The sequence below is a fragment of the Astatotilapia calliptera genome, unplaced genomic scaffold (assembly GCF_900246225.1).
Source record: "Astatotilapia calliptera unplaced genomic scaffold, fAstCal1.2 U_scaffold_11, whole genome shotgun sequence".
NCBI classification, from domain to species: domain Eukaryota; kingdom Metazoa; phylum Chordata; class Actinopteri; order Cichliformes; family Cichlidae; genus Astatotilapia; species Astatotilapia calliptera.
The window spans coordinates 1-19,481 of NW_020535630.1; the positions used below are offsets into that span (position 1 = coordinate 1).

At 44.8% G+C, this 19,481-nt stretch overlaps 2 protein-coding genes across 3 annotated transcripts in view; both read left to right on the top strand.

Moving 5' to 3' along the window:
* Positions 1-5,419: 5,419 nt before the first annotated feature.
* Positions 5,420-9,145, top strand: LOC113017359 (uncharacterized). 2 transcript variants are annotated; one of them, XM_026160513.1, is made up of 3 exons: positions 5,420-7,166; positions 7,651-7,862; positions 8,767-9,145. In XM_026160513.1, the coding sequence occupies exons 1-3, from the start codon at positions 6,480-6,482 to the stop codon at positions 9,074-9,076; spliced, it is 1,209 nt and encodes a 402-aa protein (XP_026016298.1). In that variant the 5' UTR covers positions 5,420-6,479; the 3' UTR covers positions 9,077-9,145. The 2 variants fall into 2 exon arrangements, with proteins under 2 accessions (XP_026016298.1, XP_026016299.1); XM_026160514.1 differs by lacking the exon at positions 8,767-9,145 and having other exon boundaries at positions 5,420-7,248; positions 7,288-8,757.
* A 7,562-nt stretch (positions 9,146-16,707) lies between these two features.
* LOC113017360 (uncharacterized) overlaps positions 16,708-19,481 on the top strand; it is a 148,630-nt gene continuing 145,856 nt past the window's right edge. The window contains exon 1 of the mRNA XM_026160516.1: positions 16,708-17,672. Within this exon, the coding sequence (XP_026016301.1) occupies positions 16,991-17,672 (682 nt within the window). The 5' untranslated portion in view covers positions 16,708-16,990. The remainder of the gene's footprint in view (positions 17,673-19,481) is intronic.

Sequence of the window (19,481 nt, forward strand, 5' to 3'; positions counted from 1 at the left end):
GGGAGAGAGATCAGAGGGTAAAGTACAACACAGCAAAGAATAAACGTGTACACAAGGTGGAACCCACAAGTGCACAGCTCCAACCAGAGATGGGCAGTAATCCGATTACTTTTTCAAGAACGAGTAAAGTGAGGGATTACTATTGCAAAAAAGGTAATTAGATTACTGTTACTTTCCCTTAAGCACGCTGCGTTACTGCGTTACTAAAACCGCAGCTGTGTGCAGATGAACAATGGATAATCTATCGAGTGTGGAGAGAGTGTGAGCGTGCAGCGTTTAAAGCGTGGAAGCACTGACCTTACTTTGAGTTTGACTCTGTAAAAAGTGACAAAAACATTAGCATCCGCTGTTCACTGCATGGGAAGACAACATGCTCACTCACTATGTGTTAATGGGCACGCTTATTTATAACTTTGATAAAATGTCATAAAAATAATTCCATGCCAGCTCACCATTGGTGATCAGGTAGTTTCTGTTCCAGTTCCAGTCCCATAAATCATGAAGCTTGCTGCCAGAAAAGCTTCAAATCTCCTTTGAAAGCTGTTTGTGGTCTTGATTGTGGGAGCTTCAGTTGTCTGACTCCAGCTGCCACACAGTGCTCACTGATATCATTTGCAAAAACCCCAGTGTGACAATATTTATCAGTGAAGCAGAAATCAGGAAGTGACGACTTTTCTTTGAACATTTGCTGAGGCTAAGCTGTGCTTTCTACCACAGTTGGGAATTTCCTGGTTTACAACAAATTATTGTGTCAACACCGCATAAGATTTCAAACTACAGGAAAATCACTGGAGTTATAAGAGGCAGACAACGACACACCACCACATGCATGCTGTTGCTATTTATTGTGGATTAACCTGTCAAGGGCAAGAACAAAATAATTCTGCCTCAAATACAGGAAATCATAGCTTTCCTGTATTTCCTCCATTGTTGGCATGCTGGTTAGTGCTGTTGCTCCACAGTAAGAAGGTCCTGGGCTAAATTATCCATGAATGTAAACGGCTGTGTGTTTCTATCTGATAGACTGGTGAGCTGTCCAGGGTGTACCCTGCCTGGTAACCTATCACTTCAGGGTTATTTCCCAGCCCTGCTGCAACCAGGATAGAGATAGGAGGATGGTAGTTGTTGTAGACCCATTCAATTTCAATTGAAGGATTAAAATGTTCCAGGAGCTCAACTTACTCCATCTGAACATGTTTCAATCGTGTTTTATGAACACAACATGCAGGTTTACTGAATATGAAAAGGTTGTGTTGATTTAACTCAGTTGTTTAAGTTTCTGCCAAAGCAAAAACCTTTGTGTGCAACCAGTGTCCACTATTGAATCAAGTAAATCCAACATGTTTTTGTCAGTGCAAAAGGAGTTACGGTGCCTGTATTCCTGCACAATATTGTCCCGGGAGGGAGGAAAACTTTCTGGTGAAGTTTTGGTTGATTTTTGGGTTTTGCTTGACACTAGGTTGATTTTATCAGTGAGGTTTGGATTGTTTTCTTTCTCTAAGAGAGAGAAAGATGGATGATCCACCGGTGGTGATATTTTGGTATTTTGTGAGTTCCCGATTTAACAAATCAGCTCTTTAATCCAGACCTGAGAGGTTGAACTTTAAAGCGCTATAAAATATTCTTACTGGAAACAGTGGCAAAGTGTTTTTCTCCATGATTATAATGGGCTTGGGAGAAATTCACTTATATGTGACATTGATCACATGAGAAATCCTGAGCCTAAAAGGATTGCAGCGAGTCAATCCAGTCCAAAAACAAGGAGCTGTTTTCCTTTAAAATGATGACGTCATCCTGCTGGTGATGGAGGCTCGAATAGGCTGCGCGTGAGACTCCATTATCAGCAATATCTGGTATGAATGTGTGTGGATGTATGCATGTGACTGGACTGTGATGGACTGACGACTAAAAGTTTAACTGACTTGATACTGAGACAAAAACGTTGCCGACTTTAGGATTAGTGAATGTCCACAACAATTCACCCAGCCTGTAGAAGAAGGGTGGAGGTTTTGTCTTGCTTTGTTTGTGCAGGAGCAGAAGGATGACAGAGACTAAAGGGGGAGGCTGTAGCTTCACATGAGTGTGAGCTGCAGACTGAACCCTTTGGTTGCTAATGTTGAGTCACTGATGTTTGCATTAAGAAAATTGTGTTTTAATTAAGGTATCACATTATATTGTTGAAGTGTGGAAGTACAGACCTTAAACTTTTGAGTTTGAATTCCATAAAAGTGGAGCCAAAAACCCATTAGCGTCCATCGTGCGTGGGAAGAAACTTCTTTTTACATCAGCGAAAAAAACCCTAAACTTCCGACAAAGCACCGAATGTACTAAGCGACGTGATGGGAAACTCACAGAGACCTCGCGCCGGATTCTTCAAACTGACCGCAGCACACCTGCACCAGGCGTACCCTCGCCTACCCTAGACTCCTGCGTTTACAGGTGAACATAGAGCAAAAGGACCGCTGAGTCCTTTGACTTTATTTATTTTCTGCTGTTGTTTTACTTGCATCTGTTTTGAAGAGTGAGTGCAAAACAACAAAAATATTTATTTTATGTTGCTGGAATGTGCAGAACATAGGTTTAAATGTTAAACTAATTTATTCAGAGTCAAAGAATTGGTGCATATAATTAAATGTTTTCTTTGATGCATAAAGTTTAAAAGATTAAAACTGATGAAGAATGTTAAATGCTAAAGTGAAGAAAAGCTTTGATTTCACTCATGACTGAACATGTCATTATTAACCATAGCAGGCCACTGTAAAGAGTCAATTAACTGTTATAGAGGAAAAAAAGGCCAAAAACTCTGTTAATACCTATGAATAACAGGCAATGATAGACTTGTCACATTCAAAATAGAGATATGTAATAACAAACACGGGTCCGTGTCATTTAGGTTCTCCATTGAAATAGTCAATCATTTAGAAAAGTAGAATATATATATATATATATATATATGTCTCAACGCTGTTTCTCAATAATATTAAAAACCTAAAAACTATTGTTGTGGAAGATAGAAGTCACTGTGACAGCCCTCTGACTGTGGAGGACGTTTGTAATCCTATTTCTGCACTTAAGGCCAACAAATCTCCCGGCACAGATGGTTTAACTGCAGAGTTTTATGAATCATTTTCTAATCTCCTGGCTCCGTTCTTACTGCAGCTTTTCATAGGAAGTGTAGAGAATAACATCCTCCCTCCTACTCTTACTCAGGGTCTCATAACACTTATTCCAAAGCCAAACAAAGACTTACTTCTTATTGATAATTGGAGACCCATCTGTCTGCTCAATGATGACTAGGGATGGGTACCGGTGTCCGGTGCCATGATGGCACCGGTTCTGACATAAACGGTAGTAACCAGACCGAAAAGCAGCGCACATTTCGGTGCTTTATTTCGGTGCTTTTTTTCCTGAGCCTTGATACACTTCTAGCCAATCATTTTACGTTTCCGAGGATAGTAGGCGGGGCCAGGTACGTACGTTCTGTTAGAGCAGAGCTACCGATTAGAAATGCCCAAGACGAAGCGGTCAAAAGTCTGGCTGTACTTCACAGCAAAATATGCAAACTCAGCAGCCTGCAACAAGTGCTTTAAGCTGATACTGTGATACTGTCAAAGGAGGTAACACCTCAAATCCGATGAAACACCTGGCGACGCATAGCGGGTTTTTTAAAGCCGAGAAATGCACCGTATTTGATGGCAGCAGCAGCCGTTCTTCTCTGTTGTTCGCGTGTAATTTACGTTGAGTAGGCTAACCACGTTATTACATTAATGCATGTAAGGTGAACTAGCAAACATCATCATAGCTACATGCGGCTGTCTTCTTGTTTGATGGCAGATACTCCCTTCACCCTGGCCAAAAAGGCTAAAATGACCAAAGAAAAAGAGGGAAACAGTTAAACATGAGAGGTTTTTGGATAAAGTTTGTATTTTTTCCATTGGTTAAGCACTGCTTCCAGCTAAGAGTGATACCATATATCCCCCATAGCTGCAGAAAAGGCTAACATTGTTATCTTTTTACACAAAACCAGCTGAACATGAGAGGTTTTTGGACCAATTTTGTGTTCTCCATTCTTTAAGCACCGGTTTGAGCACCGTTTGAGCACCGGCACCGTTTCAAAAGTACCGATTTGGCACCGGTATCGGATAAAACCTAAACGATACCCATCCCTAATGATGACTATGAGATTATGGCTTTAGTACTTGCTAACAGAATGAAAGAGTTCTTGGACACAATTATCGATGAGACACAATCAGGCTTTATGAGAAACAGACACCTTTCTAAGAACATGAGACTGGTTTTAGATCTACTTGATTACTCTGATTTGGTATCTGACTATAGCTTCATTCTCTTCCTGGATTTTTAAAAGGCTTTTGATACAATTGAACATCAATTTATTTTCCACTCTTTGGAAAAATTTGGCATTTTTCTGTAAAGCTATCAAAACCTTGTACACGAATGGCAATAGCTCAATTAAAACGATTAAGACTCCATCCCGAGATTTGACCTGTTATACAAGGAATCAGCACAGCTGATAAGGAGCTCATCATCAGCCAGCTAGCTGATGACACCACACTCTTCTTGAAGAATGCAAATCAAATCCGTCCAGCCCTTAGTGTTATTAGTGATTTCTCTGAGGCATCTGCTTTATGTCGAAATCTAAAAAAATGTGAATTACTAGCAATTAAAGGCTGCACTGCAAATGCTCTCTGTAACATTTCTGTTAAACAAGAAGTCACATATCCAGGACTGTTAACATCCAAAGACCAAAAGTCAAGATGCTCGTCAAACTTGTCAAACACTGTTGGGGAATTCTCAATGGTGCTTGGTGCCATACCCTCAGGGACTTTAATGTTATATAAAAACACTGACAGCTCAATATCTGCCTCAGTCACTCTCCCTGATCCAGCTGAGTCAGCAGTGGGAAAAATCTGCTTTTCACAGGAACTTGGTAACAGCAATAAGAGAATACGTAGTTTATTCCAAGAAGATATCATGTCTCTCCCATATATAGAATATCTTACTGGAACCGACATGTTCTAGATATCACCTGGAAGACAGTCTGGATGATCCCATAAATATCTAATTGTGAACAAGGTGAAGGAAATCTCATATAAAATTCTTCATAAATGTGACCCAGCCAGTCACTATATGGTAACATTTAAAAGAGACATAAATACTAATTGAACTTTCTGTGGGGATCATCCAGAAACTGTGGCACATCTCTTTTGGTTCCTCTACACAGAGATTCTGGAAGAATTTAGCAGTTTTGTTATTGTCCATATTTTAAGGGAGTTTTCTTTACGATGGGAAAATGTTTTATTCTTTTTCTTTAAGTTCCCCAGGAAGAATGATAAATGTTTTTTTATAAAAAAATTGTTAATACTTTTAGCTATTTTATATCCATAAATGTAAGTTTATTAATAAAACACCATATTTCTGCCTTTTTATAAGGATATAAATTATAAATACAATCAATTTCAGACTCAACCAACAAAAAGCCTCTCAGAACAATATTTATATTGTAACAGTTGCTATTGTAATGCAGTGTATCACCACATGGCGGCGCCTCCTGTCTCACGACTGGTGTCACCCCCTTTTTGTTCTTCTTCGCACTCCTCCTGTAATGGATGCTCCCGTGTGTACGCGGACTAGTGTGCTCTTTAGTAATGTGTGGTAGAGGTAGCACTTTTATTTTTGATATTGTAAATAAATGAGTACTTTTTGGAAAGTCAGAAGCTGTTGCTCATTCACTATCCACCTGCACACCTCTGCGGCTGGCTTCATCTCCACTGCACGTTACAACTGGTGCCCGAACGTTTTCCCCTTGGACTTCAGACAATTTTTGCATCCCGCCGAGGATTCTTCTCTTCTAGCACGTGAACTGTCTCGGAAATCCCCCCAGTTTTGCGGACGCTCGGACGTTTTCTCCAGCCATGGCCGCAGCCTCAGCTCAGGTGGGACCCGACTAATTTCTGGATACCGTGGTGTGCCGCTGCTCCGCTTGGGAGAAAGAAAAAGAGAGAAGCTGACTCCGCGACGCGAATGGACTCCGTGGATTTGTTATTTGTTGTTGGTTTCGTCTTCTAAGGATTAATTCTTCTGTGGAGAGCCTGGACATGAACATTTCTGCTGGCTTTTCATTCCCCTTTCCCTCTGCTGAGACTGACTGTAGCACATGTAAGTGATAGCTTGGCCGACTACAACCGTTGGTGCTGGTCTTCGGCTCAGTATAACGAAACGACTTAAAACTAATCTTGCATTGAGCTCTAGTGTTGCAGATATGCTATTGTAATAACATGGTTCTGATCACTCCAGTCTAATTTCAGTTGTTGGGCGAAATTTTATATGTGTTTTTTCTAAATTTAATCTTGAACGCATTTTTGCAGTTTTGTCTTTCTAGTCTGACCTAAGTGACTCTTTTACTGCTATATCAATAACTGTGCTGTGCCTTGGAGCGGCTTAATTTTTTTGAAATCGCAATGGCACACTGCCCAGACGACTCTGACTCCGACATGGAACTTACCTCGTTACCTATGTGCCAGATAGTTGAAAATGTGACTCCTAGCCTTAGCCAACAAGTGGTGGAGTTAAGAACTGAGGTGAATAAGCTTAGTGATTGTTTACGTGACTCACTGAACATACAGCAGAGTTTACTAAGGCAGTGGGACCAACTCACAACGGGGAACTCTCCCCCTCCTGCAGTCCCACAGTCTCCTGTTTTCCCAATGGCCACATCGACACCTCATGTTCATGTGATGGACAAAACTGAACCCACCAACAGTACCAATCCGTTCCTGCCCAGCAACCCATTTCAACCTACAAATCCTTTCCTCCCATCTCACTCACTTAAACTCAGCAGCACTTCCAGAGTGATTGCGGCAGCTTTACATCACGCAAAGCTGGAGCCTCCTGTGTATGCTGGGGACGGAAAAGTGCAACCTGAGGACTGGTTAAATGCAGTTGGCACATACAAAGCCTCATTGAACCTAACTGATGGGCAATTGCTAAACGAACTGCCACACTTTCTTGCAAAAGAGCCCGGGAAATGGTTCAAGGCACTGAGCTCCCACATCACATCATGGGCTCAATTCTGTCAACTGTTTAAGACAGTTTTTCTGCCCTCCGACAACCAAGAACGCATCCTGAGAGGAATTTTGGATCGTGTTCAGGCTCAGGACGAGCTCCCAACGTTTGTCGCCCACATGTTGAGTGAGTTTGACAAACTGAAGAGCCCCCCACCTGAAAAAGACAGAATTGACCTAATTAGTAAACATGCTCTCGAAAAATACAGAGTTGCCCTGTATGGCGCTAATGTCACTTCTGTAATGGACCTGCTGCTACGTGCTCATGAGCTTCACTCAGTGCTTGGACCACAAAGACCACAGCCTGCTTTATGTAGCAAAGACAACTATAAGCCTGAACCTTACTGCTTCAAATGCTCTCAGCCAGGGTTCACTACACGCACCTGCCCAAACTGTAACACCCAACCTCATTTGCCACAACGAGCCTCAAACACCGCTAGGCATGGCCCAGTCCAGCCATTGCCAGCACCTGGCCCCTCTGACCCTGGCCATGAAAAGGTGGAATTAAGCAGCACCACATCCCAGCCACAATACAGGCAGTCGGGAAACTACAGGGGGGGGGGGAGGACATTTCACAGAGGCCAACCTTCCCCCAATTACTAACGGAGCCTCACACCCCCGATTCACTACAGGGTGGACACAGTCTTGGACACTTGGAAGACAATTTTTCACAAGTCCACTGGAATACCCCACTAAGAACGAAAGTGAACTTCAATGCTTCATCTGTGGATGCTACCCTCGACACGGGTGCTTCCCTCTCGGCTGTACGAACAGATCTCATTCAAGTAAATGACTCTTACCCTAGAAACCCAAGTGAGTGGAATGGTCCTGCAGTTAACCTCGCCAATAATGCTCCCTGTATCCCTGTTGGTGTTATTTGGCTCAATATTGGATTCATGAACAAGAACTTTTACCAGCGTTTTGCCATAATACCAGATTTGTCCTCTCCTTTCATTCTGGGAATGGATTTTATGGCAAGAGCTTCTGTTTCTATTCACATTCCCACTAGACGAGTCTACATTGAGGACATCCCCTGCCCACTCGCAGACAATGAAGAGGACCTTCAAAATGATTACTCACATTCACCTGGAACACTGATGTCTTTGGACTTGGTTCGCTCCGACTTAACAGCCAAACTGTCTGAAGCAAGTCTCTCAGAGAACAACAAGGATGCTTTACTAAATCTGCTCAGCAAGTTTAGCTCCTTGTTTGATGGTCAACTTGGTCGAACGGCTCTCACTGAGCACGCCATAGAGACTGGCAATGCAACACCTGTCAATCTCCCACCCTATCGCACGTCACCTGCTAAGAAACGTGTGATTGAAGAACAAGTGCAACAAATGTTGAAGGACAACATCATTGAACCTTCCACAAGCCCTTGGGCAGCTCCTGTAGTCATTGTAAATAGAGCGGCCATGGAACCAAGGTTTTGTGTGGACTTTCGAGGGCTCAACCAAGTTACCCGAAAAGACTCTTATCCCCTGCCTCGTGTAGATGAGTCTTTGGACTTTCTGGCAAGAGGAAAGTTTGTCTCGACATTGGACTTAGCGCGAGGCTATTGGCAGGTTGCTGTAGCAGAGGACTCGAAGCCTAAAACTGCCTTCATCTCTCACTGCGGTCTCTTCCAGTTTCGGGTGCTGCCCTTTGGGCTCTGCAACGTACCTGCAACTTTTCAGAGACTCATGAACTGTGTGCTTGCTGGCCTCATTTACAAAACGTGCGCAGTCTACCTGGATGACATTGTTATCGCCTCACCTACCTTTGAACAGCACTTAGTGGATCTTGAGGAGGTGCTGGGCAGACTCCAGGCTGCTGGCTTGTCATTGAAGCTCAAAAAGTGCCAATTCTGCCTCGATGAATTCACCTTTCTCGGGTACCGCATCACATCATCAGGTGTTAAGCCCGATCCGGACAAAGTAAAGGCGGTTAAGGAGTTTGATACCCCAACCTCAGTGAAACACGTCCGTCAGTTCCTTGGCTTGACTGGCTATTAAGACGCCAGTTCCAAGATGGCGCTGCGTATGGATGCCCTGGTGCTTCAGTGCGTTACTTTTGTCTTGTTTTTGTGCATTTCTTCTGTGTCTGGGCACTCCTCTGGATATTCTTACACCAGAGAAGAGCTCCTTAACTGCAGGACTACAACGCCTGTGGATTTATTTCCAATATTTGTCGCATCTGCGGCAGATTTACTGCTGACTCTGATCAGGAAAGTGAGACGTCGAAAGAGAGGTAAGCGAGCCGGCGTACTCGTGCGTTTGAGGAAACGCGGACTGAGAACGGCCCTTCCTGGGATCTTCCTTTCTAATGTACGCTCACTCTGGAATAAGATAGACGAACTGGCCCTGATGAGAAGCATGAACAGAGACTTTGCCTCCTCTTGTGTCTTATGTTTTACGGAGTCGTGGCTCAGTGAGGACATCCCGGACTGCGCGCTCAAGCTGGAGGGCTTTCATCTGCTGCGCGCGGACCGGCAGGCCGCTCTCTCCAGTAAAACCAAAGGCGGAGGTGTCTGCTTCTACATCAATAGTGGCTGGTGCACAGATGTAACAGTGATTGCCCAGCACTGCTCTCCCTCTCTGGAATATCTTTTTATTCACTGCAAACCGTTTTATTCTCCGCGGGAGTTTGCTTCATTCATCCTGGCCGCTGTTTACATCCCGCCAGACGCGGATGCGCAAGCAGCGCAGTGCGCACTCGCAGAGCAGATTCTCCACACGGAGCGGACATACCCGGACTCTCTCATCATTGCTCTTGGGGACTTTAACAAAGCCAATCTGAGCCATGAGCTTCCGAAATACAAACAGTATATTAAATGCCCGACCAGAGAGGAGAGGACATTGGACCACTGCTACAGCACGATCAGCGGGGCCTATCGCGCGGTGCCGCGCGCTTCACTCGGACTTTCTGACCACGTCATGATCCACCTAATCCCCGCGTACAGACAGAGGCTGAAGCTCTCCAAACCTGTCGTGAGGACCAAAAAACTGTGGAGCAACGAGGCTGTGGAGGAGCTTCGCACGTGTTTGGAGACCACAGACTGGGACACAATGAAGGCTGCTTCTAACAGCTTGGACGAGTTTACGGACACTGTCACCTCCTATATCCACTTCTGTGAGGACAGCATTGTGCCATCACGCACCAGGGTGAGTTATAACAATGACAAACCCTGGTTTACTCCTAAACTCAAAAAGCTGTGGCTGGAAAAGAGCAAGGCGTTCAGAAGCGGAGACAGGGACTGCTACAGAGAGGCCAAGTACAGGTTCACTAAGGAAGTGGACATTGCCAAACATCAGCACTCTGAGAAGATGCAGCAGCAGATCTCAGAGAATGACTCGGCCTCTGTGTGGAAAGGTTTTAGGAATATTACAAACTACAAGCCTAAAACCCCCCACTCCACTGATGACTTGCTCTTAGCCAACACCCTTAACGACTTCTACTGTCGTTTTGACGAGCCATCAGGCAGCCTTCACACCTCCAACGACCCCAACAATAGAGGCACTTTGGACACTCATTCCCCCACCTCTCCCCCCTCCATAGAGCCATCACCACCTTCAAACTGTTTACCTGCAACACCCGCCCCCTCACCCCACACAAAAGAGGATTTCACACCACCTCCTCCGACCACAACTCTTCATATTCATGAAGCAGATGTGAGGAAGCAGTTTAGGAGTCTGAATGCTCGGAAAGTTCCCGGCCCAGACGGTGTGTCTCCTGCCACCCTCAGACACTGTGCAAACGAGCTGGCCCCAGTGTTTTCTGGCATCTTCAACTCCTCACTGCAGGCATGTCATGTGCCTGCCTGCTTCAAGTCCTCTACCATAATCCCTGTCCCCAAGAAACCTAGGATCACTGGACTAAATGACTACAGACCCGTGGCTCTGACATCTGTGGTCATGAAGTCATTTGAGCGCCTAGTTCTCTCCCATCTCAAGACCCTCACGGCCCCCCTCCTGGACCCCCTGCAGTTTGCATATAGAGCCAACAGGTCTGTAGACGACGCCATCAACATGGCCCTACACTTCATCCTGCAGCATCTGGACTCCCCAGGAACCTACGCCAGGATCCTGTTTGTGGACTTCAGCTCTGCCTTCAACACCATCCTTCCAGACCATCTCCGAGGCAAGCTTTCCCAGATGAATGTGCCTGATCCCATCTGCCGGTGGATCACTGACTTCCTGACGGACAGGAAGCAGCACGTGAGGCTGGGAAAGAATGTCTCGGACTCCCGGACCATCAGCACCGGCTCCCCTCAGGGCTGTGTTCTTTCTCCTCTGCTCTTCTCCCTGTACACCAACTGCTGCACCTCCACCCACCAGTCTGTCAAGCTAATCAAGTTCGCAGATGACACCACCGTCATTGGGCTAATCTCTGACGGGGATGAGTCTGCCTACAGGAGGGAGGTTGAACGTCTGGTGTCTTGGTGCAGCCACAACAACCTGGTGCTGAATGCCCAGAAGACAGTGGAGATTATTGTGGACTTCAGGAAGCACACAGCCCCACTCCCCCCCATCATCCTGACTGACACCCCCATCACCTCTGTGGACTCATTCCGCTTCCTGGGTACCACCATCACCCAGGACCTGAAGTGGGAGCCCACCATCACCTCCGTCATCAAGAAAGCCCAGCAGAGGATGTACTTCCTGAGGCAGCTGAAGAAATTCAACCTGCCAACACGGACGATGATGCAATTCTACACTGCAATCATCGAGTCCATCCTCACCTCCTCCATCACCGTGTGGTACGCTGGAGCCACTATCAGGGACAAACAGAGACTGCAGCGTGTTGTGCGCTCTGCTGAGAAGGTGATTGGCTGCAGACTCCCATCTCTGCAGGACCTGTACACCTCCAGGACTCTGCGGCGTGCAGCCCGGATCTCAGCTGACCCTTCTCACCCTGGACACAGTCTGTTTGACCTGCTCCCCTCAGGCAGGAGGCTCCGGTCCATTCGCACCAGAACCTCTCGCCACAAGAACAGTTTCTTCCCCTCTGCTGTGGGACACATGAACAATAACCACATGACTGTCCCCGCCACTAACACATGACCCTACGCTGTGTCACTGCATCATTTCATGTCTGGCACTGATCACCACCTGCACTCATGTATATATCTTTCTACGTAGCACTCATAATTCTTACTCTCATGTATATATGTTTGGCACTGATCACCACCTGCACTCATGTATATATCTTTCTACGTAGCACTCATAATTCTTATTCTCATGTATATATCTCATGTATATCTCATGCACATATCTTTCTTTCCACATAGCACTTTAATTCTTATTGTCTGCACTGAAGCACCGCAGCAATTTCCTAATGTTGTAAACCTCAACATCTGGCAATAAACCCATTCTGATTCTGATTCTGATTATCGACGCTTCATTCAGAATTATGCCCGCCATGCCGAACCTCTTCACGCCATCACCAGAAAGGACAATGCTTTCCACTGGGACGACAGCTGTCGAAGGGCCATGGACACTTTGAAGGATCAATTCACATCAGCCCCGATCCTGTCATTTCCAGACTTCAACCGTCCCTTTTCCATTCACGCCGATGCATGTGACATTGGTCTTGGGGCAGTGTTGATGCAAAAGGATGACAAGGGTCGTGAGTACGTTGTGGCTTTTGCTAGTCGCTCCCTTCACAAAGCTGAACTCCCCTACTGCACTTCAGAGAATGAGTGACTCGCTGTGATATGGGCTCTGGAACACTTCCGCCCTCGTCAAAACCCAACGGGCCGACTCGCCCGCTGGTCACTTCGTTTGCAGGACTTTGATTTCACAATAGTGCACAAACCTGGTGCACAGAACAAAGTTCCCGACGCACTGTCACGCAACCCTTTGCCTCTGACCTGTGACAGGCCGACTGATCTTTTACCAGATCATGCTGTTATGGGCAGCCTGGACATTCGTACTCTGCCCCCCGTCATTCTGGCTGACCGTTCACAATTCAGACAGCTGCAGTTAGACGATCATGTCACAGGTCCACTCCTCAGAGACATTGAAGCAGACTCTCTGAACAGCTCGGACAATGCCACCTTGTTACAGTATGTTGTGTATGACTCTCTTTTGTATCACAGAGAACCCAAGTCCACATGTGCTTTGCACCCTTTGAAAGAGCTGAAACTGTTTGCCCCTACTTCCATGAGAGGCACCTTGCTGGACTATTACCATGACCACCCCACAGCAGGTCACTTGGGTGTTTCTAAGACATTGGCTAGACTGCGTTTTAGGTTTTTCTGGCCCAAAATGGCAGCTGATGTGAAATGCTATGTGATTTCATGCTCAGTGTGCCAACTCACCAAGCCAAGTCAGAAAAAAGCAGCCGGTCTTATGGTTCCCATTGTCCCCCAGAAACCCTGGCAGTATGTGGGTGTGGATTTTGTTGGGCCACTTCCCCGCACCCCCACTGGTAATGCTTATTTGATCGTGTTTGTTGACTATTTGACTAAATGGGTTGAAGCCAGTGCTGTCAAAGAAGCTACATCTCAGGTAGCAGCTGGTAAATTCGTCACTGACATTTTTGCTAGGCATGGTACACCCACTTACCATGACAGCTATATGGAGAGGAATCTGTCTCCCAAGGCCCTACTTGGATATAGGGGTCCCGGCTCTCCGAGGCCGTGTTATCTCAGAAGGGTTCATCCAGACTCTCCTGTCGACTGGCTTTTCATCCCCTCGGTGAGTGGAATATATGAACGTGAAGGCTCTGATCCCGAGAATTTACGCCCTTTAATTCGAGAAACTTGAGCTTCTTCCAACAACAATGTTTTCACCCTGCTGTCTATGGCGCTCTTTAATGCCCGATCTTTGACGAATAAATCGTTTGTGCTTAACGATTTTATTGTTTCTAAAAATCTGGACTTCCTGTTTTTGACTGAGACCTGGCAACGGGGGTCGGATTATTCGGCTACTATTGAAATGTGCCCATATGGCTTCTCTGTCATTAGCCAGCCTCGAGGATCTGGTCGTGGAGGAGGCCTCGCGGTGGCATTTCGGAGCCGTTTTAACTGCCGTTCAGTGAAAGTTGGACACTTTCTGTCTTTTGAACTGCAGCTCATCAAAATCGGAAAGAAGGATCCTTTTTACTGTGCGTTGGTTTATCGCCCTCCTGGCCCAAACAGCTCGTTTTTAGCCGAGTTTAGTGATTTTCTGTCCTCTACTATGAGGTTGTCTAAATTGCTTCTTGTGGGGGATTTTAATATACATGTTGATGATGAGTCCGACCTCTTTGCTAGGGGTTTTACCAGCATCATGGACTCTTTTCATTTTATCCAACATGTATCTGGCCCCACACATAACAAAGGCCATACACTGGACCTTGTTTTTTCTTTCGGTCTGAATATTGATTATATTTATTCTAAGGACATTTTTATTTCTGACCATTATTGTGTCTTTTTTAATATGTCTTTTTATGAGCCTATGTCTCCTGTTCATCGGACAGTTATTTCCCGCACTTTAGACTCCTCCACAGCACAGAAGTTCTCTGATGTTTTTAATTTAACATTATCCCCACAAAACGATGTTGATTTTTCTATAGATCTATTCAATTATCATTGTCTTTCGATCTTAGATGAAATCTGTCCGATTAAAATGAGACCTGTGCCTGTTTCCAAGTCTGTACCCTGGTTAAATGACAACATTCGTCTTATAAAACGTAATTGTCGTAAAGCTGAGCGGTTATGGAGGAAAACCCACTTAAATGTTCATCTCCTTTATTTAAAGGATCTTTTAGCCTCCTTTGACAATGCTATTAGAGTTGCGAGGGCTGCTTACTTTTCTCAGTTGGTTTCAAAGAGCAGAGGTAATCCTAAAGTTTTATTTGATACTATTACTAATATTATTACTCCTGCTCCACCTGCTGCTATTATTTCTTCTGTGTAAGATTGTGAAACTTTTCTTGCTTTCTTTTTAGAAAAAATTAGCAACATAAGGAAAAACCTGTCTTTTTCAGCGTCTGCGCTGTCTGTTCCCACGCCAGCTCCGCCTGTTGTTTTAGAAGGTTTTTCACCTGTTTCACTACCAGAGCTGGGAAAAATAGTTAGTGCAACAAAATTATCCTCTTGCTCTCTTGATTTTTTACCTGCATCATTATTCAAAAATGTCTTTTACTCTACTGCTCCCTGTATTCTTACTATAATTAATACCTCCTTGGCCTCGGGCATAGTCCCTGCCTATTTTAAAACTGCTGTTATACATCCCTTGTTAAAAAAGCCTATGCTGGACCCATCTCTCACTAGCAATTATAGACCGATCTCAAAAATTCCGTTAATTGCTAAGATTCTAGAGAAGATCGTGGCTAAGCAGCTTACAGCAGTTTTAGATAAATATAGTATTTTCGACAAATTTCAATCTGGCTTTCGTAAAGTTCATTCCACTGAAACAGCCCTTCTTAGAGTTTCTAATGACATTTTGTTACAAAGCGATGCAGGTAAATGTTCTGTTCTCTTAATGTTGGATCTTACGTCGGCCTTTGATACTGTTGACCACTATATTTTACTTAACAGGCTGAAACACTGGGTCGGTGTCTCTGGGACTGCATTGAAATGGTTCTCCTCGTATCTCTCTGAACGATATTCTTCTGTGGCAGTTTCTAAGTATAGATCATCTTCTGCGTCCCTGTCTTTTGGTGTGCCACAAGGCTCTGTGCTAGGGCCATTACTGTTTCTAGTTTATTTACTCCCTCTCCAGCACATTTTGAGCCCTTTTGAGGATATTTGTTACCATTGTTATGCAGACGATATCCAACTCTATATATCTTTTAAACCGGAAGAGGCTTCTAAGCTGCAGCTTTTAAATGTGTGCTTGGAAACCATTAAAGGCTGGATGGCTGAAAACTTCCTCCAACTAAATGAAAATAAAACCGAAGTCCTCTTATGTGCCCCAGATAGACATACACCCAGTATAATAAATGCTCTTGGTCCTCTTTCAACGTTTGTAAAACCATCTGTCAGGAACTTAGGGATTATCCTTGATCCTGCTCTTACGTTGGGATAGTCATGTTAAATCTCTTGTTCGGTCTTGCTTTTATCATTTAAGAAATATTTCTAAATTGAGCTCTATAATATCCTATACCGAACTGGAAATTGTTATTCATGCTTTTATCTCTTCACGACTGGACTATTGCAATTCCCTGTTTACTTGTCTAAACAAAGGTTCTTTGGAGCGTCTGCAGATCGTTCAGAATGCTGCAGCAAGACTTTTGACGAAAGCTTCTAAATATTCACATATAACACCGTTGCTTATGCAGTTACATTGGCTTCCTGTCGAATTTAGAGTCCATTTTAAGATTTTGGTTTTAACTTTTAAGGCTCTTCAACAACAAGCACCACCATATATTATTGAACTTTTACAGCCCTATGCCCCTAGTAGGTCTCTGAGGTCGACTAGTCAGGGCCTACTTGTCATTCAGTGTACGAGACTGAAAACTAGGGGTGATAGAGCTTTTGCTACTGTGGCCGCCAGACTGTGGAATTCCCTTCCTCAGGACTTAAGATCTGCTGATTCATTGATTACTTTTAAAAAACAGCTAAAAACACATCTTTTTAAAACTGCTTTTTGCTAACTTTGTTTGTATTTTGTCTTTTTAATCTGTTATATCTTGTAAAGCACTTTGTGATCTCTATCTAGAAATGTGCTATATAAATAAAATTTTACTTACTTACTTACCTCATTTCTGACAGAGGGTCTCCTTTTGTGAGTGAGCTTTTTGAACATGTTGTTTCTGCCTTAGGCTCGGTGCACAGACTCACTACGGCATATCACCCTCAGACAAATGCTACTGAACGCGTCAACCGGACTCTGAAAACTGCAATCCGCGCTTATGTAGGTGATAAGCACACATCATGGGACAAGTTTCTCCCTCAGATTTGCTTTGCTCTGCGCACCGCCCCCCATGACAGTACAGGTATGACTCCTGCCATGATGCTTTATGGTCGTGAGTTAGACACCCCGCTTGACCTTATCACTCAGCCTTCTACAGCAGGTGTTGATGAACCGGGTGTGCCTTACCCTGAGACTCTGAGAGCCTCCCTGCAGGAAGCTCACGACCACGCCAAAGCAGCTTTGGACTATAGCCATGACAGACAAAAACATTACTATGACTTGAGACATCGACATGCCACGTTTCGTGTTGGTGACCTTGTGAGAGTTAAGACGCACCCCAGGTCAGACGCTCAGTCTAACTTTACTGCTAAACTTGCACCACTGTTTCAGGGACCATTGTGTGTATCTCAGAGACTCAGTGATGTTAATTACAGGCTCACTTGGGTGGACTCCAGTGTGGATGCAGGTGTTTATCATGTTGTGAACATGCAACCGTTCCATACCTGGGACTCTCTCACTTCCAAAGAACATTCTGTTTCATTGCCTGCTGAGAGAGAGACCACAGAGGGTCTGAACTCTGACTCTCAGGCCCACCCTGGCCCCCCTGCAGACACTGACATTGACTCTGAGCCATTCCCCTTTGATTTACCGGACATTGACTCTTCTTCTGGTGTGGGCGCTGTTCCAGAGAGTGTTTCACCCAGATCTGTCCAGCACCCAGCTGCTGGTGGACATTACAATCTCAGGCCCAGACGTTGCCCCAGAGTTACGTCCTGCCCTGTGTGTGTGCACCAATCTTAACTGTAACCTCTATGTATAGGGTACTGTTAGGTGTGGTGTGTGCTTTTTCAGCTGTGTACGGCTGAGGACAGCCTTTTTCTCACCAGGGGGGGACTATGTAACAGTTGCTATTGTAATGCAGTGTATCACCACATGGCGGCGCCTCCTGTCTCACGACTGGTGTCACCCCCTTTTTGTTCTTCTTCACACTCCTCCTGTAATGGATGCTCCCGTGTGTACGCGGACTAGTGTGCTCTTTAGTAATGTGTGGTAGAGGTAGCACTTTTATTTTTGATATTGTAAATAAATGAGTACTTTTTGGAAAGTCAGAAGCTGTTGCTCATTCGCTATCCACCTGCACACCTCCGCGGCTGGCTTCATCTCCACTGCACGTTACAATATGTTGATTTTTTTCGCCTACTCATATCATCATTTTTTTACTCCTGGTTCTGTATGTTCATGTTCTGTTCTTTTGTAAACTTCATCTGTTTGTATGTTGTATACTCATTGTGTTTCAATAAAGTTCGATTTAAAAAAAGGTACGTTCTAAACGAAGCTTCAGACGTCACTGATCACGTGACTCTGGCCAAACGAATCAAGCCTCGACACGGTGCTTCTGAAGCAGCGCGTTGATCTTTCTGACACACGCACCGGAGCGTCAGCTTCAAGCGGACCATCACTACGTCTCACATCTAAAGGTGTCAAGGTAACTTTGAACTGAGTTCAGTCAATCTGGAGTTTTTCCAAGTTTTCTGTTGCTCTCTGTGAGAGAAGAGCGTTAAAGGCGGGGCTCTCCAGAGTCCAGCAAAACAGGAAACCACAGCTGGGTGTGTGTAAGTGTGCAAACCAATAGAATGCATCGTGGTGGGGGGGGCATCACGGGCAAGAAAAAAATAAAATAATCGGTCGTACCCATGCTTCCCCGACGTCATGCCAGCGCATATTGGGAAATTCGTAGGCACCGATCGGTTTTCTATCAGCCATTTGCTGGGAGTAAGGGCGCCCTCCGTTTGCGAGGTGCGCCTGCTGCTGGCGGCACAGGGAGGAGAGGGCGGGGCGGCGGGGAGTCTCTGGCTGGCTGGAGCGGCATCTAATAACCAACTCGCAAAACAAAATAAAAACAACAAACAGATATTATGATACAGACTTATAATCTGCACCCATGTTTTTTCTAAATTCTATAAAGTGAGCGCGAGAGCCCTCGGTGCGCCTGCGCGCTGCTGAAGTCAAAGTAAACTTTATTGTCATCTCCGCTACAGACAGTCCAGCATATAGAGAGACGAGACGACGAGGCTGCAGTTACAGCGGTGCAAGTAAACAAACAATAAATATAAGAAGAGTAAGAAAATAAATCTACACTTTAGGACTCGGGGTAAAGGATCAATAACAATTTAAATTTATAATTTACAGTTTGATGATTTAAAGTCTCACACAACCCGTCAAAAGGGGCGGGGCCGGCTGCTTCCAAGTAGAGCACATTTCATTTATAATGATGTAAATCCAAGCCCATCATGGATTCACGATCTGAATCCTGGGTTGTGTGAAATCCCAGAAATCAACCTTAGACAAAGTGAATCTGTGAACTAAGGTGTAGGTCTGTTAGGTTAATTGTGCTGATCCTCGGGTTGGGGGATTTGTGTTTGTACTGGAGCGCAAAATTCAAACCAATGGAAGATGGACAACAAAAGTTCAAAGCCATCAGGTGCTCAGGTTAGAAAAAAGAGAAAAGATGCAGGTAAGCAGACGTGTGATTGGATAATGGCAGCTCATCCTGAACCAATCAGACTAAACTCCA